This window comes from Dendronephthya gigantea, unplaced genomic scaffold (assembly GCF_004324835.1).
Source record: "Dendronephthya gigantea isolate DGI-Jeju-01 unplaced genomic scaffold, DenGig_1.0 000060F, whole genome shotgun sequence".
Taxonomy (NCBI): Eukaryota; Metazoa; Cnidaria; class Anthozoa; order Malacalcyonacea; family Nephtheidae; genus Dendronephthya; species Dendronephthya gigantea.
Genome location: NW_021163070.1, coordinates 136,667 through 162,049, shown reverse-complemented (window position 1 = coordinate 162,049; position 25,383 = coordinate 136,667). Strand labels below are relative to the sequence as shown.

The window sequence follows — 25,383 nt, the reverse complement described above, 5'->3', positions numbered from 1 at the left end:
ATGAGCAAAGTAACGCGTCTATGACTAGTCCGGAGTTGGCTGATGGTCTCGGCATGTCAGGACCAAAAGAGAAGTACTTGCTGTCAACCCATCCACGTTAGCACCCACCGTACAATCTGTTTCCATCCACCAACACAGACACATTTCGAAAAAGAGGAAGTGAGTATTCTAAAATGTGATTGTAAACCTAAACTAGAGAAGAGTACCCCAAGAGAAATTTCATATCATAAGCTGTCACCCTGCCCAAATAACTATGTTATACAAGAGAAATTCCCTGACGTGTACCAAACAATGGATCGTGACAACGAAACCACCATGTCAATAGAAGACCAACGCTTCATCCAAATAATGGAATCCCAAATCCACAAAAACCAAACAGGGCATTGGGAAATGCCACTGCCCCTTCGATCCAGCGACATACACGTCTCTGATAATAGGAGTCAAGCTTCAACTCGTCTCAAAAGTCTGCTACGTTCATTCAAGAGAAATCCGAAAATGGAGCATGACTACTTCGATTTCATGGCAAAATTGTTCAAACGCGGTCACGCTGTACCAATACCAATCAAAGCGTGGCCACCAAACGAAAGTGGAAAGATCTGGTACCTACCACATTTTGACGTATACCATCCACGCAAGCCAAATAAGATCCGAGTGGTATTCGACTCCTCAGCAGAGTTCAAAGGAACATCTCTCAATAAGGAACTTTTGTCAGGTCCAGATATGCACAACAGTCTTCTGGGAATACTCATCAGATTCAGAAGAAATGCCGTTGGTGTGATGTGTGATATAGAACAAATGTTTCACAACTTCCACGTCCATCCACCACATAGAGATCTACTACGGTTCTTGTGGTTCGCTGATAACAGTAGAGAAAAGGAAGTCATCGCTTACCAAATGGTAGTCCACTTGTTTGGCAACACATCAAGTCCCGCTGTGGCAACGTTCGGCCTCAGAAAAACGGCAGAGAGTGGAGAGAAAGAATTTGGTCAAGACGCTAAAAACTTTGTTGTCGAAGATTTCTACGTAGACGACAGTTTGACATCACGCGATACAGCGGAAGAAACCGTATCTCTCATCAAGAAAACGCAAGCAATGCTCGAAACTGCAAACTTGAGACTTCATAAGATTGCTTCTAACTCCATTGAAGTCATGAAATCATTTCCAGACCAAGACCGAGTCGAAGGCCTCAAAGATCTACATATCGAACAAGGCCCACTTCCCTCACAACGGTCGTTAGGAGTAATGTGGGATTTGGAGAAGGATGCCTTCGCGTTCCAAATCACGTTGCCAGAGAAACCGTGTATGCGTAGAGGCGTGTTATCTGTCGTTAACTCAATATACGACCCATTGGGATTCGCGATTCCGGTAACCCTGCAAGGACGATTATTACTACGGGATCTTGTCAAAATTGGGAATGAAAAACGGGGTAACGAAGCACCTCTCGGATGGGACGACCCTCTTCCGCAACCATTGCAAAATCGATGGAGTTGCTGGAGAGATTCGTTACGCGACTTAGAAGACATCCGAATTCCAAGATCTTATCGTCCCGAAACCTTTGGCATAACGAAAAGATCAGAAATCCACGCATTCTCGGACGCCAGCCATAAAGCAATCGGTACCGCAATCTACCTTAAGCCAGAAAACAATGAGGGAGTAGTAAATGTCTCACTTCTGTTCGCACAAGCTCGATTATCCCCAAAGCAAGCAACGACTACCCCAAGGTTCGAACTTTGCGCCGCAGTGTTATCAGTCCGAGCTGTAAAGTGGATAACTCGCGAACTGCGAGAAAATATCGACGAAATTGTGTTCCACACCGATTCCAAAGTTGTATTAGGCTATATTCAGAATGAAAGCCGACGCTTCTACGTCTACGTAGCGAACAGGGTTCAGATAATTCGCAATATTTCAGATCCCTCGCAGTGGAGATACGTGGAAACAACCAATAATCCTGCCGACATAGCGACTCGAGGTAAACCAGCGAAACAGCTCAAAAAATCGTCATGGTTTAACGGTCCAGAATTTCTGCATAACGGTAATTCCTCTTCCATGCTAGACCCTGAACTTGGTATTACAAATGACGATCCCGAGGATCGCCCCGACGTGTTAACCTATTCATCCGAGGTTCAACTTGTAGAATGCCTGGGATCGAAAAGATTTAATCGTTTTTCAAAGTGGTCTACACTCTGCAGAGCTCTAGTTAACCTGATGATTAAAGTAAAGCAATTCAAAGCCCGACGGCGAGGAGGAAATTTGCCAACAGGCAACACCAGACATACCCGCAGCAATCCACCGAATCCTCCAACCCCAACATATCCCTTGACAAACCCATCTGCAATGGAATTGAAACAGGCTGAAAATCTGATTATTAAAACTGCGCAAATGGACGCCTTCACTCCCGAGATCAGAAGTATACAGCAATCGAAGTCGTTGAAGAAATCAAGCCTATACAATCTCGATCCTTTCATCAACGGCAACGGGGTACTTCGAGTTAATGGTCGCCTACGTCATGCTGAATTACTATTTGAGGAAAAACATCCAGCTATCATCCCTAGAGATTCTCACTTGGGAAATTTAATAATCAACCACTATCACGAAACCGTCCATCATCAAGGCAGGCAGATTACTCATGGAAGAATCCTTCAAGCGGGAATATGGATAATTGGAGCGAACCGGACGATTTCAAGGAGAATCAAGCGCTGTGTCATATGTCGACGACTGGGTGGGAAGCTATTAACACAAATCATAGCCAATCTACCACGCGATAGATTGGAAACACCGCCGCCGTTTACTAACGTAGGTTTTGACGTTTTTGGGCCCTGGACTATACAGACCCGGAAACTAAGAGCAGGAGCAGCTAACGCAAAACGTTGGGGACTAATATTCACGTGTCTCAACTACCGAGCTGTCCATATTGAGGTGTTCGAATCGATGGAGACGAGCTCGTTTATCTGTGCCCTTAGGCGATTCTTCGCTTTACGTGGCCCACCATCTCTTCTGCGATGCGACCGAGGTACCAACTTCATTGGGGGAAAGTCTGAATTAGATCAAACCTTAAACGCCATGAACCAGAAGGACATTAAGAAATACGTCTCAGAACAAAACTGCAAATGGAAATTTAACCCTCCCCATGCCTCGCACTTCGGTGGGGTTTGGGAGAGACAAATCGGCACGGTTAGGCGTGTGCTGGACGCAATGTTCCTGGAACTTGGAAGTCCACAACTAACACACAAGCTACTGGTTACCCTTATGGCCGAAGCTACTGGCATAATTCACTCACGCCCCATCGCCGTCGTACCTTCCGATATCGATCAACCCCAACCACTTTCACCTAGTACACTTTTGACTATGAAGACCCGACCCCTTCTACCTCCACCGGGCGTGTTCACACCAGAGGATGTCTATTCACGTCGTCATTGGCGAAGATCACAATACTTAGCCGATCAGTTTTGGATACGTTGGAAACGAGAATACCTTCAAGAACAGCAGAGAAGAACAAAATGGAACAAAAAACAGCCAAATATAAGAGAAGGAGATATCATCATCATGAAGGATCAAAGCCCACGTAACCAATGGCCTCTTGGCAGAGTCGTCGAAGCGATACCGAGTGAAGACGGAAAAGTCAGAAAGGCAAAAATCGTTATTTCAAAGGACGGAGAGAAAAAAGTCTACTACAGACCAATTAGTGAACTTGTTACTTTAATGCATACCTAATAGTCGAGTATTCTATGCTAAACAATTGTAGCAAGGACGTTTCACCGTCCTTGGGCGAGGAGTGTTATGTACTTGATGTAAGAACGTTATGTCGAACTCGTCCCAGGCCTCCTTAGGATATAAGAGGTCACATTTTGTTTTGGCGACCATTTTGAAATTGCAGGAGCTGGAGTAAACTTAAAACTTATTGAAGTCTAGAGATTATAAAGTCTACGTTTCATAAAGCTTATTCATCGGAGTGGAGTAAAGCTATAGATGTATGTATGTTGTCGTATTTGTTCGTAAATCGTTAATCTTACTGTTTAATATTTGTAATTTCTTTACGATATTCGTTTCCATTCTTTGTATAGTTTTCACCTTGGTTTTTACGAATTAAAGCTTATTTTTTATCTCGTGTTTTCCTTGGTTGACACTTTGTTCCCTCCCTGGGACGCAACAGGGGTATTCCCACTGGTTTCATCACTGAATACAAGCAAGGGGACCATAGCTGTTGGTTTTTGGCCATTTGTAAGAACCTTGTCTCTATGGGGTGCAAGGAATTGTGTTGCTTCCGATAAAAAAAGATAACAGTTCGTAATGTGCAATTTTCGTGTGTTTGATGACGATGTAAATATATTTTGTAGAATTTTTTTAGGTAATCGAAAGACAAAATTTTTATTACGGTTTATCTGTTACCTGTTCAGACACCTCAATAGGTTGGTTGTTGACATATTTGTATTTAATTTGAAGAGGTTTGATTTTCATCTTGTTGTATAGCCGTTGCTGACCTGTCAATTATTACATCTGGGCAAATACAGTAATAACCACTTTCTTCTTTGTGCAAATATTGATCTTGCTTATAGTTTCAGTTTTATTATGAATTACCCTGAGAAAAACAATTCCGACAACAGTAAATTCGGAATGGACAAAATGCATATATATTATTAGTTAGAAATATTGTTATGGAATTAAAATAACAAGAGCGTTGATGAAATTGCCATTCTACTGTACCTTAGCATAAAACTTAATTAGTTTTCCCTGACAAATTTTCCGTTCGGACACGAATTCTACAATATCGTTCAAGTAATATGTCCTTCCTTCTAGGGAAATTGAGGAGCTTTGGAAGTGTTCGTTGCCCATCCATTTTAGTCCCTATCTATTTGTCGAAAGCAAGTTTCGATTTACCATTACTGGTGCAATAATATTTGCTAATTTGCTGATAATTATTGAATCACAGTCCATAAGCATGGTCAAATTCGATTAAGTCTAAACTGGGGCATCTCATAAATATACGAATCAGTGTCTTCTGCATACCTCATCAGAGATTTCGCCCTGTCAGGAATGGCCAAATGAAGGCGGACAAAGTAAGGATTGCTATTGTAATAGCAATGCTATTGGTATTGTCCTGCATGGTAATAGATTTTTTACTGAACTATATATTATGTTGACCGTTTGTATTTAAGCAAACAAATATCACGTTTTTGAACGAATGTACGCTCGGATTATTTGAAGGTAATTATACTGTGTAAAACGCAATTATATATATATATATGGGATATGGAAGCTTCTATTAAACAAATTGTGAAGAAACTATCGGGCAAAAAGTTTCACATATCAAAATGCGGTATTCATTAAACTCATTGGCATTGCTTTTAAAAATTTAAATTAGCTTTCACTTTTTTACCTCGAAACTCTCACACATTTGCCTTGTGAAGAAACATACTTTACAGGAAATACTAGAAAAGGTAAACAAGATACTTGCGAAAGCATACTTGGTCGATTCTCCAAAGCAAATGAAAGCAAGTCCTTAACTCCAAAAACTTTGAATAGAGTAATGCAAGTATTTACATGATGAACTGTCTTTGTTAATCATCTAGGAACAACTTCGCTTGAATTTTGCAGTTCCCTGTACGGCTTGAAATTGGAGGATCTAATGGCAATGGCAGAGCAGCATGAAAAGGCCAAATTCACGTATTGGCGAGCCGAGGAGAGAAGACAGGTATGAAAAGTGTAATAGTTGAGCCATTTCTGTTAATCCATTTTGTATCCTAGAAAAAAAGGTTGAAAATTATACTTTACACTTGATTTTTTTTAGATTCTGGGAATTGGAAACTGGGCAGCTCTCAAAAGTGCTACCGTATGAGGCGCCAAATGTGACAAAATATGTTATAGTAGTGTGTTATATATTATTTGAAATATACAGGTTACTCCTTTGTATATATGTATTAAAGATGCGTGATATATGTTACAAATTAAAACCTGCAACATGTATCACTATCTGTCATATATATCGTAATTACTGATATATATCACACCGTGTAATATATGTTACGCCACTCGTGATATATATTACGAATAAACTCGTGATATATCATAGAAGTCGAAACATCGTGATATATATCACAAGAACATCGAAATACTTCATCTTATCCCGTGTATTAGGTGCCAGCCAAATAACATTGCTGGGTACCGGGGGGGGACATAAATTTATTTTCAATGGTAGATACAAGGCTACAATATGAAGTATTGGCCTGTAAAAGCAAATTCGCGCCGTTTTCCCACTCGTGATGCAACCTCGTCTCCCGCCTCCGTGGTTTTCTCGTGTTGGGTTGCCTCGTGTTGCCGACTTGCCGTTTTCTTGCATGCTTTCGTAGCTTTAGTGTCAGCGTATTACGTATACAATGGCTGATTTGCATAAAGATGAATGTAGAGATGTAGATTCGATTGTCCAGAATGTGGTTAACAATCCACAGTTTCGTTCGCTAATAACCGATGTGATCGAAAGCTCGAACCAGCAGCCGTCAACTACACGAGGACAAACAACGACAAATGGAGGACTGATAGCATCAAGCACCTCGTCAAGCTCGGTATCAATTTCCCCTACAAGTAATACTCAATCTCATCAGAATCGAAGTACGAGTCTAAGCAGTCGTAGCCAAACATCCTACGCTAGTCCTGTCGCGGAGTTCAATGCAATTTTTAGACGTGGGGCGTCAACCGGCCAACAACAGCAAGGTGGTGGAACAGTTGCAAGTTTTCTGCCTGGTTTAGGGAGCTACACCGCGCGATCGCGATCAAGATCTCGCAACAATAATAACTCCCGAGGTCGCAGAAGTTCCAGTTCACTGTCGAAACCAGCTGCGAATGTGACATTTACAAGGGAGGTAGTTTTGTTGAGCAGCCCCACTGCCTCGTCAGTTGTAAAGGGGAAAAGAAAAGCTGACCTCATGAGGAAAGGACAAGTCATAAACTCGTTTGATTTTTGCCGAAATTGGACAGAGGATGATGTGTATCGGCATCTTCGTGCAGCATTCCAAGACAAACTTCAAGCTATAAGGTATAATAACATGAATTGTTCTTCCATGAATTTTTCTCCAATAATCACCTATAAAATTATACTACAGTAAAACAATTATTCACCTCAGGCTCGGTGATGAATATTGTGAATAAAACCCTCAATTTCAAAGAACTAGAAAATTGAATATAATTATTTAAATATACATAAGTATAAATTTTATATTAAAATTAGTTTATCAAAGTTTTAAGATTGTAATTGGTGTTGGTAATGAACTTGTCGCTCCTAACCTGATGCCAGGTCAGAGTCTAGATGGTGAGAGAGTGGGAAAGCTGTTTACGCAAAGGACTGTCTGGCTTATACCCGAGGTATTAAAACAATATATTGAAATAGATCTAAATTTGTCATGTACCATCATCTGTGAGGTATTATCTGTCTTGTTATTTAATTTCAACACCAAACTATTTCTAATTATTGTAGCGTCACTTGGAGTCTGAAGAAACAGGTCAATCATCAGATGAAGGTAAAAATAACTTTTCCACATTAATAATTTTTTTTTAGAATTGTTATTGGCCATCTATTTTAATTTGGTCTGAAAAGCTGATAGCACATTTGGACTGAAGATTTGATATAAATTACTTTATTTACCAATAGCTTCACTTATAATCTAATAACCAAGAGGTTTAGGGTGCTGGCAATGTGTATACATGTATTTTAAGGTTGCCTATCAAAAGAATGATTTTGTTTATTGTTTAGATGAAGCAGGAACAAGTGCAATTATGATCAACACCCAACATCATGTGAAAAAGGTAAGTACATGAACTTGTGTATGGATTATTGAAAAATTGGAGTCAATACAGGTTGTGGATTGTGAAAAGCACTGTCATTGGCACTGTTATTGCTTTTTGCTTTTAAAAATACAAAAGAGAGCAAACCTGTGTCTTCTAATAACCACAGTAAAAGACTAGGAGCATCATCCTGAGTATGAGGTTGTGCAATTATGCATTACTAGAAACTTTTGAAATGAATTTCAAATTATTGAAATACTATGTTAATGGCAAATGGTGATATTATAACAGAGAACATTTGGAGATATACTATCAAAGTATAGCATTTAGCACTTGCAGATAAATATACAGTAATGGCAGTTACAGCACTTAGGGAATTGATTTGTTTTGATATGCTTTAATGAGCAAGGATGTAACTCATGTAAGATATTTTAAAATATGCTACCTGTAGATTTGCGCTTGTGGCAATGTGACAGACTAATATTTACTGTTTTTTTCTGTTTTATTTTAATTTGTCCTAGGCTTCAAGGTTGCATGCAAATGATGAGGAAGGACAGTCAGCAGAGAGTGAAAAGCCTAGATTCCAGAGTATTTTTTCACATACACCAGATAGCCCTGGAATCAATCAGATAGCTTTGAATGAAACCTCTGACTGGAAAAAGCAAGAGCTGCAAAATATATTTCCTGATGAAAGTAGCAAACGGATTGAACGTGCCCTCCTAGAGGAAAATTTGACAAGTGCTATCAATTATCTTTTGGATAACCAAGATAATGATGACATAGGTAATTACATAGGGAAATAATGGCTGACAGTGATCATAAGATTGTGTAGAAAAGCATTTCTACTCACACATTAAAATAAGGTAAAATACAAGGTAAAATACAAATAATTACAGATTGTGCACAAAGAAAAACAAATACTGCCAAGGTCTGTGCACAATTTAGTCAGATCCAATTCACTTCTGATGCATGTTTATATAAGAGCTGTAAATCACCTAAAGGCAATGCAGTAATGCTTTATCAATGACAGACTACATTCCATCATGAAGTGAATTGGATCATGTGAACCGACGTTACCACACTGGTTGTGAACAGTATATTTCAGCACTGCATTAACAGGCAACATGCTTCTACTGATGAGTATAATGCTTGTGGATTTCACTCATGGAAGAGTACAGTAAAATGTTTAACTACTTAACATAGAATTGTAGGAGTACTTCCAGTTAATAGGTTTCTTCAATGTGATTTTTAAATTTCAGTTCTGTATTTTTACATTATAGACAGTGTTGAAAGTGATGAATGGACAATGCCTATCTCCCACACAAAAATAAGGAAGCTAAACCCCCTGGATGCTTTACATACATTCATCGATAATGTAAATGTGAGCCATGCACCTGAGATGGACCTTGTCATAGCAAGAGAACGCAGCATGATTGAGCAAATCATGAAGAAGTACAAGAATCCATCTTTCAAAATTCGAAATCCCCTGAATGTGCAGTTTGTAAGCTCAGGCATGTTTGAACCTGGAGTTGATGCTGGTGGACCGAGGAGAGAGTTCTTTCGCATATTAATGGATGAACTGGTTCGAGGAGATTTCAACGGTATTAGAATTTTTGAAGGTGAACCTGGTCATTTGCTTCCAGTTAATAACTACGAATTGGTGTCAACTCATTTCTTTGAAATGGTTGGCAAGATGGTCCTCCATTCCCTCCTTAATAAATGCAGAGGTTTGGAGGGAGTTTCACCAGCAGTTTCAAACTACATTGTCAGTGGTAGACGGGATAGTGTGCTAGAACACCTCACACTTCAGGACATTCCAGATCCTTGCTTGCGCCAAAATCTAGACGAGGTAGGTGGTTCAATAAAAGGCATTTAACCCTTCCTGTTTCTCATACATCTCAATTATTGGCGACAATGATTGCTCACAACTGTGGATGCATGAATTTTTCTCTAATGATTGGCGACATATGAGTGTCAGGTGATAAACACTGATTTATATACAGGTGTTCAGGGTAATTTTAACAATTACTTAACAGTCATTTTATAATACCTTGTCTTATCCATGTTGTATTCTTAAATTTGTAGCTTTTAAATTGTCCAGATAGCGAACTTCAAAAATTCATGAATTCCGATGAATACAGCAATATATCTGAGGCATTATTAGCAGGTGGTTTTCCACATCTTGAAGTTCGTCCTGATTCAAGGTTGCTAGCTCATGAATGTGTCTTGATATCTGAAGTTATCACCAAACGTATTCCAGTTCTTGATGACCTCCGTTGTGGCTTGAAGTCAGAAAACGATATTGTGTCAACTATACTCGATGTCGCCATTTTACACCAAGAAGTGCAAAAGTTAATCTTCCCAGAAGCAGATGGTTCCATTGATTTGGAGGATATGCAGCACCTCCTCAAGTATGATGTAGCTGACGATGATGATAAAGTGCATTCCAAAATGCTCATGGAAAGATATTTAAAGGAACTTCATACTCGAGAAAAAGCTCAAAGTAAGAGAAACATTATTTCATGTACAGTATGGGCTATACTATTGTATAGATTTGGGTTCCTTAACTGGTACAATCGAAAACAATAAAACACTCGCGCTTCGCGCGCTCGTGTTTCATACTGTTTTCTCGTGTTTAGTTCCCCTGATGAAACACTCAAACTCGTTGTTTACATATAACTTGAAAACTTATACGTGCAGTATAAGATGCAATGGAAGTCTTATTGTCAATAATTATGTGAAATTGTGATTGTGTCTAAAGCAGGCATCTATTTACATGCAATTAAATTTCATTAGAGGAGGAAACACTAAAGGATCTTGTGCAGTTTTGGACCGGCTGGCCTTTGCTACCAATGTTGAAAGATGAGATGAAAGTTGGATTTTTACTAAATGACTCGCACAATGATTTAGCAATGGCAGACACATGCTTTAATAAACTCTCCATCCCCACTGTGCACAAAGAGTACAAGGAGTTTGTGAAGAAAATGGATATTTCCATTGCTAATGGAAAAGTTGCATTTGGCAAATTTTAATAAGCAAATTCATACTCACATTTAAAGTTAAGAAATTGTTACTTGGTTAACTGTTTGTTTGTTATTTAGTTAAAATTCTTTTATGCAATGACAACTAAGAGGCAATACTTTCTTTACAATCATAGTTTATTTGCATGTCTTACACTATAGTTCATTTTGTCATTGATTTCATATTTTGTGTTATTGTATATATACCATTATTCCTGTGTTAGATACAAAATTTTAGGATATCTTGAATAAAATGGAATGTTAAGAATTGTAGTTTCTTAAAATTGAACTATTAATTATTTACAAACTCACTTATAAAATTCAAAGTTTCTAAATATAGGTTACAGTTATGGTTTCCATCATTAGCTAGAGGATTTACCATATTCCCTATATGTTGCCACTGTTCATGTGTAAGGTTTGTCTGAAATTCTGGAATTTGTATATCATTGTCGGTGCTGGTGTCTGGAACAGGTCCATCCTCATCAATCCCAAAGTTGTGCCAGTTTATATTACCCTGAGTAATATTTTCAATTGCACTATATTGTGAGTTGAGAAGAGAGGTTACACCTGAATGCCATATTGAGAGAGGAGTGCGGTTTCCTTCTGTACTTAGTGGGTGATTGTTCCAGTCCTCTACAAATTCATTGAGTGCTCTGTTAATTCTTGGTATATATATATAGTGTAGTGCAAGCAAATTGTATTCATTGAGGGCATCTAAAGCACCCACATTTTCCAAATGGGAAAACAATCTCATATAGTAGGCAACAACTACTCTTCTAAGGTCAGCCCAGAGTCGTTCAATTCGTTGGTTGTGAACACTTCTCCCGGTTATCATGCTGCCCCTGTTTGGTCCTCGCTGAGGATGATGTAACATGAACCTGCCAACATCAAAATTTTCCGTACCAAAATCGGAACGAACCCGTGATGGAAGGCCAAATCTCTGAACTGCGTCTTGAAATAATTCAAGGACAGTAGCTGCATAATTGTTGGGGGAGCATTTTAAGTATACTATGCTCCTGCTGAAACCATCTATCCCTCCATGTACCACCAAACGCCAACGAATCATTTTGTGGTGTCCATCAATATGCCTAAGCATAAAAAGAGAGAATTTTCTATGAGTACTGAAATACAATCTAGATACTTCATTAAATACAGAGCATCTTTGTAAAGTTATCACACCATACACCCTTTGGAAAAATTGTTAGGCCAATTTCTTAAGCCAGAATATGGTTTGCTGTGGGGTTACAATGTTAAATGCCAGACTGAAGAGTGTGGCAGTTTTCGTCAAGATCTTGGGTGCGCCAAGCGACCAGAATTTAGGTGCGGGTGCGCAAAAACTTCTCAGGTGCACCATGAAAATTTCTCAGGTGCGCCAAATAATTTTAAAATGCTTAGGTGCGCCATGGCGCCATAATATTTTTATAAATTGTTATCAATAACAAATTATCAGTGACTCAGAATTTTAAAAGCTGCTCCAAAAAAATTGAATTATATGTGATAAAACTTAGAATTAGAAGTACAAGGTGCGCGAAATTTTTCCCTTATTGTTGCCTGGTGCGCTAATTTGCTCCAGAAAAAAAAAATTGGGTGCGCAGTTGCCACACTCTGCAGTCTGGGTTAAATGTAACTCACGTTTACAAAGTTGTTAAAATAAACTCACCACAATGCATTGGGACATGGGACACTGTAAACTCGACGTAGAATAGCTACACTTCGCCTCATGGCACGACTTAATGGATCCACAATGCTTATTGCATTTCGCACTCTCCATCGCTGAATCCGAATATTCCGTTGTCTTAAGGCACCCAACACAAACTTGGCTGGCACCTAATACACGGGATAAGATGAAGTATTTCGATGTTCGTGTGATATATATCACGATGTTTCGACTTCTATGATATATCACGAGTTTTTTCGTAATATATATCACGAGTGGCGTAACATATATTACACGGTGTGATATATATCAGTAATTACGATATATATGACAGATAGTGATACATGTTGCAGGTTTTAATTTGTAACATATATCACGCATCTTTAATACATATATACAAAGGAGTAACCTGTATATTTCAAATAATATATAACACACTACTATAACATATTTTGTCACATTTGGCGCCTCATACTACCGCAATGAGCTTGCCTATAGTGGAATTTTTTGCTGACATAAGCATTTTTACAGTGGGATGACGTCACATTTCATAATTCATGTATGACTAATTATGACGTAATACTATCTAAATATGGCTAATTATGAATGAATTATATAATAAAACACCTGTAGAAATATTATGGGGTCATGTTAGTATGTGTTTTTAAAATTATATATAAAATTTGAAAAACTGATATTATTTATTTATATTTTATGATGGGGAGTATAAGCGATATCACAAATCAAATTCAAGATGTTATAATCTATGGAATGCCATGACTGCCTTAAGTCGTTGATATTATTTATATGCGGTGTATATATCATTATATGCGGTATTTTTATCATTATATGTGGTGCATTGTTTGTTATATGCGGTGCTTCTATCATTATATGTGGTGTATATATTATTATATGTGGTATTTCTATACTTATATTTGGTGCTTATATAATTATATGCGGTGTTTTTATTCTTATATGTGGTGCTTATATAATTATATGCGGCGCTTCTGTCTTGATATGTGGTGCTTATGTCATTATATGTAGTGCTTACTTCGTTGTGTGATGCTTATGTCGTTGTGTGGTGCTTACTTCGTTGTGTGGTGCTTACTTCGTTGTGTGGTGCTTACTTTATTGTGTGGTGCTTACTTTATTGTGTGGTGCTTACTTCGTTGTGTGGTGCTTACTTCGTTGTGTGGTGCTTACCTCGTTGTGTGGTGCTTACTTTGTTGTGTGGTGCTTACTTCGTTGTGTGGTGCTTATTTTATTGTGTGGTGCTTATTTTATTGTGTGGTGCTTACTTCGTTGTGTAGTGCTTATTTCGTTGTGTAGTGCTTACTTGGTTGCGTGGTGCTTAGATACAGTACGTCGTTGTAAAGTGCTTAGTTGTTCATTCAACGTTACTTACACGAAGTATTGTATATAACAAGCGCGAAACAAATTTGGCGCCAAATCCCAAATGTCCAAATAAAAAATGGCGACAGATTCTGATATGTCGAACATTCTCAAGAAATTGAATATGGGATATCTTGTGGAAAATTTTATTCGAGAGAAAATAACCCCAAATATCGTGGGAATGCTGTCTTCACATGACTTGCAATGCTTGTGTGTAACATGCACGAATGAGATGATGATGTTGAGAAATGAATGTGTAAATTATGGCGGCCAATCTCCAACCAAGATATACAATGAAGCTGGAGCACCGAAATACAACCTACCCAAAAATGTAATTGAGGAACTTTTGCTGGATGGGTTTTCTATCAAGGAAATATCTTTATTATTGTCTGTCTCCGAAAGAACTGTATACCGTCGTATGGCTTCATACGGTTTAAGAAAGCACATATTTTCGACAATCAGCGATCAGGCACTAGACGAAATAGTTGGACAGTTGACTAAAGATTTTCCTAATTGTGGTGAGAATATGATAGGCCAAATGTTACGTGGTAAAGATGTTATAGTTCAAAGATTTCGCCTTCGCGAAAGCCTCCATAGAGTTGACGAAGCTGGAATTATTAACAGATCGAGGGTCGTTTGCATCGGCGTGTCTATAATGTGAAAGGGGCAAATCATTTATGGCATGTCGATACAAACCACAAGCTGATTCGTTGGCACATGGTGGTTTTTGGGGCCATCGATGGCTTTAGCCGATTGCCTGTTGCACTGTCTTGTTCTAACAATAATAAAGCTACAACATTGCTTCATTACTTCACAGGAGCTGTAAAAGAGTTTGGTCTTCCAAGCAGAGTCCGGTCGGATAAGGGGTTGGAAAACGTGCTCATTGCTGACTACATGATCGAGAAAAGGGGAGCTGACCGATGTAGTATGATAACCGGAAAGAGCACCCATAACCAACGAATTGAACGCTTATGGCGAGATGTGTTTACCGGTGTACTGTCATATTATTATGAACTGTTTCATTTTCTTGAGGATGAGAACGTTGTGGACCCACTTAACCCGATCTGCATTGCAGCTTTACACCATGTATTTCTACCAAGAATCAATGAAAAGTTGGACTTATGGAAGACAGCATGGGCAAATCATAGAATGCGCACGACAAAAACAAGCCCTATGCGTTTGTGGCTGTCAAGCCAGATGCAAAATCCTGTCGGCCTTTCCGAAACAGCCACTGAAGATGATGCAACTAACTATGGTGTAGAAGGAATTTTGTTTGAAACAGAAGATAATGAAAGGCCTATTTTGGATCCTCCACAAATAGAGTTGAGTGAAAATTGCCTATCCGAGCTAGCAAGAGACATTCCAGATCTAGCCCCATCAGCTAACCATGGCATTGATTTATACTTAAGAGCTATTGATATAATTCAGCACTATTCAGATGGCCGTTGAGTAAGGCTAACTTACAAATAGCATTATAGGTCAATAGACCATACCCATTATGACGTTTCATGGCAAAATTTAACTACTAAGACCAGAATGCTTTGCTAGTTTCTTAGTTAAAAAGCCTGAAAAAGCTTGCAAAGCATCCTGGTCTTAGTAGTTAAATTATGCCATGAAACGTCATAATGGGTATGGTCTATTGTTGTGTACATAGATTCTTTGTTAGCAATATGTGGAATGAATGAATGCTGCTTGTCATTTGATTGCACAGCTAGTTTAAATTTTAAAGCTAGTTTAAATTTTAAAACTCAAAACATAGTTTTGCAGGACCCTACTGAAAAATACGTATTTTGAGAAAAACACATTGATTTTTTTTTGTTTTTATATCTTGATCTATTACAAATAAATACTGTATGCTCTCATTACCATTCCGACATTTAAAATACATCTATTCACCATGGTCATATTTTCGCACATTCAAATATTTACTTATGCTGCGTTTTTTCAATAATCCACAACGCAACATGGAATGTTTTCTTTAACAAAACAAAATTACTCAACAGGGTGTATATTTAAAGTTTCGTAACAAAACGCAAACATCAAATGCCCTCTGTTCATTCAATCGGTTTATCATTCAATATGTATAACAAAGAACATTAAGAACCTACATATTTCCAAAATATGTGTTCATAAAAGCATAATCAAACAGATTGAACAGTTCCTCAGAACCAGGAAGTGGTATATTTACGGTTGGTCGTGGGAGGTTAATACAATTGGTACATGTATTGGCAGTTGGGATGAAAGTAGTGGTAACTTCAAAAAATTTCAATGTCGGATGCAAACAAAAACCAAGTATAGGCTCCTGATCAGCACAAGTACCAAACTCTAATATATTTGAAAGAGACAACCTGCCTCGTCTGCCACCTAAAATTTAGAAAATAAAAAGAAGCCGATAATTATAAGTGTTGTTTTTCCTTTGTTGTTTTTAGTAGGGATAACGTACAGCGCACATGTAAAAAATATACATGTGTGCTGTACAGTACCCCTACTGAAAGAACGAAATTAAAAGAGATAAATTAAGTAAAGGCATAGTACAGGGTGCTAATTGCTCTACATAAATAAATGGTAAAACGTGCCTCCATTTCTTCTGCTTGCCAAAATTTCGACATACTATAAGATATACAAGTCTACGAAATTTGTTCTTGCCATTTTTTGCATTTAATATATGACAATTATCTCCTCCCAGATATAATTTACGAAACCCTAATATCTTACTTGCAACTTCTCGAATGTACTTCAAAAAGACTGCATATATAGATTTCTCCAGTATACGATTATTTGATCCTTCCTCACTGAATGTTGGTTTAAACAGATTGATTAGTCTTTTCACTGTTAACACTTCTTCCTTGTGATGGAACAGGTTTTTCATAATAGGTAGCTGCTGTACAATCTAAATGCAATGACAAGTGTGTGCATTATGCAAATAAAGATTTAAAACTACAGTATGGAATGCCATATATGCTCTTAGATTGTGGCTCATATTAGCAGTGGTAGTAACTAGTGAGGGTAAACCCTTTGTGGCCTGGAATGATTTCTAAGTTCATCTTCAGCTGCATAATATGAACTGTGGCTAAAAATGTGCATAATAAGATAACCTGAACCAATCCCAATTTAGATAATCCTTCTCTCATGTGTTTAATACATGGTTGTGGATCTTGGCTGCCAAATAATTCATCGAGCACCTCATCACTGAGAAATGTTGGAATTTTCCCATTTTGGAGAATGCTAAGACCTACAAAAATTAATTAACAATTATTTGCCGAAGGTGGTTATCGGTGGATAAAATTGTGTGAGCATGATTTCATAAGTGATTATTTAGAAAAAATACAGATTTCTTTGTCATCTAATTGCTAAAACGGCTTTGATTGAATGCTATTTGGAAAATAGCTCGGGTGATTATCCCATTATAATTTTCTGAATAACAACAAATCAGGGAACAAAATTTTCACACATGTAATTATACTACTAAACTCTATTAATGTTAAGTACATACGTATTGTAAGTCATGTATCCATAAATATATAACTGTCTACAAACCATGTCAATACATAATCAAAAATTGGCATCAGAATTTATATTTAAATCTGGCCACTAATACTGTATGTCACTCAAAGTACTTATTATAGACCTAACTAACCCATGATGGTGCCAACAACTTCATAATCTTCTGATATGTGGCTTTTCAAACCATTGTTGAAATACTTGCTCTTAATGGCATTCAGAACCAGGCGAAAAAATTCTTTGCGTGGCCCGCCATAGTCTTCTGCACACTAAATTTTTCACAAAATGCTCATAGCAAATAGTGGAGGTGTTACTTTAAATGGCTACCCCAGCAACCTGTTAGTCGCATCATTAGAAACATTGTTTCATTTCCTGACTTGAAGGAACACCTCTGAAATAAAAGTTCCCTAAAGTTCCATGAAAAGTTCCAAACTTCCTATTTTATTGACCAATCAGATTGCTCAAAAATAAAATAAAAGATTTGTATGATCAAAACAGTAAAAAAAGGAAGTTAGGGAGTTTTTAAGAAACTTCAAAATTTTAAGGAATAGTTTAGAGGTGTTCCTTTAAGGTAGGATATGAACTGATCCACAGTTTTTGTTGGAATGCTTCTATTAGTACAACCATAAAAAGGAGTGGAACAACAACAACAACAACAACAACAACAACAACAACAACAACAACAACAACAACGACAACATTGTCAATTGGGGCTTTGCCCTATTTCTTTCTCCTGTTGTCACTGTAATTGTTTTGTTGATAACTAATTTAAAGGATTAGTGTCAACCCCTAGTATTGCGGGCGCATATTGCTTCTGGTGGCTATTTTACAAGCCAGCAAAATCACTGAGCAAAATAGATTTTACAATCTTTCTTAATCGATTAACGTCTTTTAGAAAATTAGTATATTTCTTGATGCAAGTTTGTTCTTTGTATTCATATTTTATCATTTTTGCGGCCATATTACGCCCCCAATTTCAACACGTAAAAAAAAAACACTGACCTCGCTATACTAGGGGTCGACACCAATCCTTTAATAAATTCAAGAATTAATAAACAACATGCAACAACAACAACATATTTTGTTCATACATATTCCGTTTATTCATAACTATAATAATATTATTCAAATTCAAGTTATATACAGTACTGTTACCTTACCTCTCCATAGAAATTGACTTGCAGAGTTAACCTTAAGTTTGAGATTTCTTTTATTTCATCAAAAGAGGTTGTCAGAATATTTCCTCTGTCAACTAAAATGTAACTCGTTGCTCCTTCACAGATTTCATCTGGATTGGCAATTTCAAGTTCTCTGCCAAGCACAAATTTTCTTTGGTAGTACCTCAGAATTTCAACAGGATCAACTACTTCTTGTGATTTACAATATTCTACGATCTCGGAAATGAGACTTTCAACAGATTCTTCTGCGACATCTTGAACGTCAGAGTTTTGAATTTCCGAATGCTCAGAATCAGTAGCTAAACTTGTCCCCGGATTACCACTGCTTGAACTCCCTTCTGGCGGCTGAGGACGGGGATTCACTTGGAAAGAACTTGGCAACTCTTCTTCACTTTCTGAATCGCTGCGAATAATTTCCGCTTCGGCACACATATAAACGTGCGTGCGCAAATTCCGAACTAATACGTCTTGGCCACAAACGTTACACTTTTCTTTGATTTCGCACGGCGTTTCCTCGGTTAAAGATTGAGTGCACAGATCTTTTTGAATTGGTCTCAAATATATACGTGATTGTCCACCAATATTTGCTTTAAGGCTCTTTACGGACCACGAACAATCAAGAGTGCTTAGATTTCTGCAGTTCGCTATACAATTCATTAGCTCAAAGCCGCCACATTCTTTCAGTTTTGGAAATCCAATTGTTTGGCCGGTCTCGCTGTTTACTTCGGATGAAGTAATAGTTTCCAGAACAGCTTTCTCGTCGTAGTCGGCTTCGAACTTTATTCTTTTAATGCCAAGACCTGCTTTCTGCAAAATTTGCTTTTCTGAAGAGGTAGGAACTTTGACTGCGAGCCTATCCGCCAAGCATACAAACGTAGCGGTCCAAGTTCGCTTTTTTTCTTTCTTCTTTGCGGCATTTGTAGGCTGAGACTGGGATCTTCTTGAGCTTCTTGAGTTAAAAAGAAGCGCTCGTTCCCTGTAGGCACGGCTTCGTTGTGCAGAAGAACTTCCTTCGCAGGCTTCAACTTGCGGGACAGCTGAATCTGAACCATGCTGGCGACATAACTGGCGAAATCTTGCTCTGTCGCCGATTGTTGCCACCCCCAGACGAATCAATTGATCGTCATTTAGCGTTACTGCAATTTTTTCGTCGATCTTCTCGGCTTTGTGTTCGATCTTCTCGGCAAAGTGTTCGATAACAGCTTGCAATCCTATTTCGCTCAGTATTTTCTCTATGACAGGCACGTGGCTGGCAGACATATTGGAATAAATGAATAATAAACAATGATAGTGCTTCCACTTGCATAACTAGATTTTCTTTCTTTGTTTAATTTTGAAAAATTTGACAAACGAATTAAAACAAATTGCTAACGAAAACAAACGAATTTAATTGCTTGCAAAAGCAGGCGCGGTTAGGGAGCAGTGCCTGCAAATTTGCGACAGTAGAGTGGAACCTAGAAATTGAAAATTTTGTTATGAAAATTTGACAAATTTAGAAAAAAGTGAAAAAACGGCCAATGTAATCGGAAATGTGTTTTGTAGCTACCCCTTTCCCCATCAACATTTTCAGGAAAATGACGAAGTCGATGTTAATAATAACTAAGTGTTAACATGTCCATGCTCATTTACAAGTAATTAATCTGATAAGAATTAATAAACCGAGAAAAAACAAGATGTATTAATTATCAAATTCAAAGTAGTGCACACACAACAAAGTAAGCACAACACAACGACGTAAACACCACACAACCAAGTAAGCACCACACAACAAAGTAAGCACCACACAACAAAATAAGCACCACACAACAAAGTAAGCACCACACAACAAAGTAAGCACAACACAACGAAGTAAGCACCACACAACGAAGTAAGCACCAACAATAAAATAAGCACCACACAATAAAATAAGCACCACACAACGAAGTAAGCACCACACAACAAAGTAAGCACCACACAACGAGGTAAGCACCACACAACGAAGTAAGCACCACACAACGAAGTAAGCACCACACAATAAAGTAAGCACCACACAACGAATCAAGCACCACACAACGAAGTAAGCACCACACAACGAATCAAACACCACACAACGAATCAAGCACTACACAACGAAATAAGCACTACATATAATGACATAAGCACCGCATATCAAGACAGAAGCGCCGCATATAATGATGGAAGCACCGCATATAATTATATAAGCACCACATATAAGAATAAAAGCACCGCATATAATTATATAAGCACCACATATAATGATAGAAATACCACATATAATTATATATACACCGCATATAAATAATATCATCGACTTAAGGCAGTCATGGCATTCCATAATAATCGATGCAAAAGCTCCAACCAAGGAAGATATTAAGGGTATATTTTATAAAATATGTTCAACCAGGCTCTCTTTTCTTTCGACCGTTGGATATTGATGATGTCTAGATATATCTGTTGCTGCAGCCAAGAAAGTTTTGCTCAAACTCATAATAATATCTCAATACATATATTGTTAACTTTCGACACTATGTACAATAAAAAGATAAAAAGATAAAAAAGGCGATTAAAAGTACTAGTTTCGTCCTTTGGACCTTTTCAACAAATCGCCATATAGTAAACAAATGTTGAAAAACGTTAAAAAATTTCATGTAATACAAATATTATCCATCTACTGTTGAAACTTAATGTAATAACATTATCAATCTACTGTCACGATAGCACGGGGAATTTTCACATAATTCCATTCATTCTTTGTGTTTATTAGTTCACTTTGCTTTACTCTGTTGATGTTTACTGCTTCTGTAACCTGTCTTAACATTGCATCGTCACGGAAAATCAAAATGACTCTCCTTTTACTTTCGTTTGTATTTTGAGAGCTCATTCATCTAGAGATCACCTTGTACAGGCATTGAGATTGGATATGTTGGACTGTACTGCTATTGTTCAAATCAATAGTAAACTTTATGGAATGCGAATGAAGAGTCCCAATTATAGAGTGATACAAGATACAGTGATTATTGTGACATAACCCGTTCATATTATCTCTATAATTTTACAATTACGGGACAAGTTGTTGCACAAAGTTCGTCATTGAGAATTTTTTTATTATGTGATGATGCTGATGATGTATTGCAAAATGTGTTGTTTTTCAGAGAGGACATAAGATACGATAGATTAGTAAAGATATAAGGGTTCAAATTGATTAAGGGTTTAAATTGGTATTTTACATCTCAATTTGGTAGAATTAGAATTCGTTAGGATGTTATGTAAGAAAGTGTGTGTTTATAAATAAAGGTGTGTTTTTAAAATAAAGCATGTGTTTTAAATGTATATATAATATGTAAAGGTGTGTTTTTTATTATAATTACAGTACGATGGGGAGTATAAGTGATGTGACGAATCAAATTCAAAATGCTATATTCAATGTTAACGCTCCGACTGCAAGAGATATTAAGGGTATATTTTAGCAATCTATTGAGGGTATATTTCACCAACCGTACGTTCAACTGCTGGATATTGACTCTCTTTGGGCTTTTGTGTGTATTTTGAGAGTTCACCCGTTTAGAAATCAGCTTGCACAGGCATTGAGACCAATGTTCATGTATTTTGTTCAACACATGTTCAAGAACGACATGAAGGAGATTCTTACAGAGTATGTGAATATCCCACTTGGAAAGTATTGCGTCGAGGTTCCAATCTGTTTTACATCTCATATATCTCACTTATATGACAAATACGTCCATATTACGAATCAAGTTACCATTGGGTATGTTTAATTGTACGATCATTGTTCAAATTGACAGCAATCTTTATGGATTGTGCCTGAGGAATCAAAGTTATAAAACAATACGAGATGCGGTTAAGAGTGTTTACATCGATGTTATGAGCCAGAGTTTGAATTTTATTCATGCGCGAATGGGTTTTTTATGACATATAAATTATGTACCAATAGTGACAATGTATTGAAGGACATAGTGGTTTTTTCAAAGAGTCATAGAGATGAGATAGAATAGTAGGATATGTTTAAGTTGTTTACGTATGTCAAAAAAAAGTACCGGTGTTTGATTTAATATAATGTAAAAACTATACCAGGTATGGGCTTTCAAATAAGTTTTATAGTATTAGGAAAATGCTAACTTAAATTTTGGTATACAGTGCTAGATCTTTCACCACATATTGGGTGAGATATAAATTTTCTATTTTTTTTGTGAGTTCTGAAAATTTTAAAGAAGTTAGCTTCAATCTTGTATTATTTTATGGTTTACATAAAATACTTTGACCTTTGTTCCTTGTGGGAAATGAAAAATGCCAACATTTCTCATCCAAAGTTTGCCGAATGCTTTGATTTCCCTCATGGGACCTCTTGCATGCAAGCGAATTAGGATATCGTTATTTTATACCAAGTTGAATATGCCTCAGCTAACGAAAGATCAAAGAGTTTGGGTTTGTATTGAGTATGCAAGGGTAAATAATGCCAAAGAAGTAAGAAGGCGATGGCTAGGAGGTTGGCCAGGTGATTGTGCTCCGACTAGAGCAGCAATTAAAAGAACATACAACAAATTTTTGACAGAAGACATGTGTCTTAACCTCAATAAAGGAGTGGAAGGACGAGAACTGGAAGAACGATAGAAAACATTGACCTAGTCTGACAATCTCTGCTAGAAAATGGACAACGTTCCACCCGAAGAAATGGTCTTGGATTAAGTCGATGCATGTTCAATCGCATTGTGAAAATCGACCTGAAATTTCATCTGTACGTTTTAATACGCAGACAGGCATTAAAAGAAGGTGACCCAGCACAACGGCTTGCATTTTGCAATCGATTTGTTGACACAGTTGACGGAAATCCTGGTTTTCTTGATCAATTAATAGTTTCTGATGAAGCGGTTTTCAGCCTAAACTCTGAAGTAAACTCTCACAATGTTGTCAGATACGCAGAATATGGTAACGGTCACTCTCGCGAACATTACATTGAATTCGTTCAAGGTGCCGAACAAGTGATGGTTTGGGCAGGTTTAACAAGAGCTGGTACTGTTCTTGGCCCACATTTTGTGGAAAGGAATCTTGACAGCAGAGAGTATTTACGGATTATTCACTATCATGTAATTCAGAGAGATTTTCGTGAATACAATATTGACCGTGGTGTAATGTGGTGGCAGCAAGACGGTGCCCCTTGCCACACCAGCAATGCGACGATGCGATATCTTCACGGACAGTTTCCAGGCAAGGTCATTGGAAAATGCGGCGATTGGCCCTGGCCTCCTCGATCTCCTGATCTGGCGATTTGTGACTTTTTTCTTTGGGGATATTTGAAGCAACAAATCTGGAACGTCCCGCATGAGCAGCAGCCTAGGAATTTGAGACAGCTCCGCCAGGCAGTTATCTTAGCTTGCCAAAGTTTAGATGCACAACAGCACAAATGGTACAAAACGCTTTTTCTGGCATGGTTAATAGAGCACAACGTTGTATAGGTGTTCAAGGACATGCTTTTTCAGATGAATAAACCATCGAATGTGTTAATATTATTTATCATGCGTTCTGTTGACAAGAACAGCAATTTAATTAAATGCTAATTTGATCGGCTGATTTAATGTAATTTTAAGCATTTTCAAAATTGCTCCTTCGAAATGAAACTGTATTATTTCATTCAATATTGCTCAAATATATTCAAGTCATATATCAAAATTTTATTTAGGCCTTTCTCAATTCAGTGAAGTCTATTCTATTGAAACTCCTTATTCAGTTTTAAAGGTATAACAAATCAAACACCGATACTTTTTATAAGACACCCGGTATATGAACATATGCAACTGATACAATCGTGAAAAAAGAAATACATTTGATTTTATCGCAATTATGTACATTTATATACAAATTATTATGTAAATACTTATTGTTTGTATAAGTATATATAACTCAAATGTTCGTTTGTATACTTTCATCCAACGATTAAATATTTTTAGTTCCGCTTTCGAGCAATGTTTGTAGATGTTATTTTCGTTATGTTTACCGCAGGTTTCCATCCATGTGGTGTCATTTGTTTCTGCTAGTTCTGCTAGATCTTATTAATCCCGGTTTTTTGTTCTAAAATTTTGTTCGCTGACGTCCGACTGTTAATATGTGCAGCGATTGGTTCATTTTACAGATTTGGTTATCCCGTTTTTTGCAATAAAAGTATCGACTCGGACTCGGACTATTATATTGTACGCAATCAAACGGGAAATTATGGGTCGTGAAAAGAGCGATTAGACAAAAATTTTCGAGAGAGTGAGGGACAAAGAAAAGTTTAACCGTTCGCTCAGTTGTTGGGTGCGAAGAAAATACCTGTATATCTTTCACAAATACTCAAAAGCATTTTGGGAGATATTGAAAGCCCACCCATCTGTAAGAAATATAACAAAGACCATAGATTGGAAATTGAGAATGTTCAACTGTTTGTCTTTGGATATTTCTTCAGTACGAGATTCAATCATGGAGGTGGGTGAAATATTAGACATCAAGAATGAAATCAGTACAGAAATGACGCGCCTTGAGGGAAACGTTTGTGGGAAGGCGATTACCGATGAGCCCAACATCGGAAAACCCAACATCGAAGAACCCAGCATCGAAGAACCCAACATTGAAGAAGAGCCTAACATTGAAGAGCCCAACATTGAGGAGCCCAACAAATGATTTAAAAGACATTGAACTTATGGATTTTAACAAGTATTTATAGATAGAGTTTTTTAAAAGGGGTTTTATATTGTTGTTATTGTTGTTTTTATATTGTTATTCAATAAACGTTGTTTTTAATTATGTCATACTTGTTTTCATGTGGGTTGGGAGATTCCCCATTTTTATTTTGTCATACTTGTTTTCATGT

The 25,383-nt window shown here is 37.4% G+C and overlaps 2 protein-coding genes and 1 long non-coding RNA gene across 3 annotated transcripts; 2 read left to right on the top strand and 1 right to left on the bottom strand.

The window, feature by feature from the left end:
- Positions 1-894: 894 nt before the first annotated feature.
- LOC114530125 lies at positions 895-3,711 on the top strand. Its single transcript, XM_028551715.1, has one exon. It carries the CDS (start codon positions 895-897, stop codon positions 3,709-3,711), a length of 2,817 nt encoding a protein of 938 aa, XP_028407516.1.
- A 3,554-nt stretch (positions 3,712-7,265) lies between these two features.
- Positions 7,266-7,773, top strand: LOC114530182. Its single transcript, XR_003687747.1, has 3 exons — positions 7,266-7,353; positions 7,466-7,508; positions 7,742-7,773. It is a non-coding gene; the product is annotated as an uncharacterized LOC114530182 (long non-coding RNA).
- Positions 7,774-15,502: 7,729 nt separating this feature from the next.
- Positions 15,503-19,781, bottom strand: LOC114530124. The gene is made up of 5 exons (XM_028551714.1): positions 18,504-19,781; positions 17,480-17,612; positions 16,938-17,074; positions 16,558-16,732; positions 15,503-16,206 (listed from the first exon to the last, which is right to left on the bottom strand). Exons 1-5 carry the CDS (start codon positions 19,779-19,781, stop codon positions 15,947-15,949), a joined length of 1,983 nt encoding a protein of 660 aa, XP_028407515.1. The 3' UTR covers positions 15,503-15,946.
- Between the last annotated feature and the right edge of the window lie 5,602 nt (positions 19,782-25,383).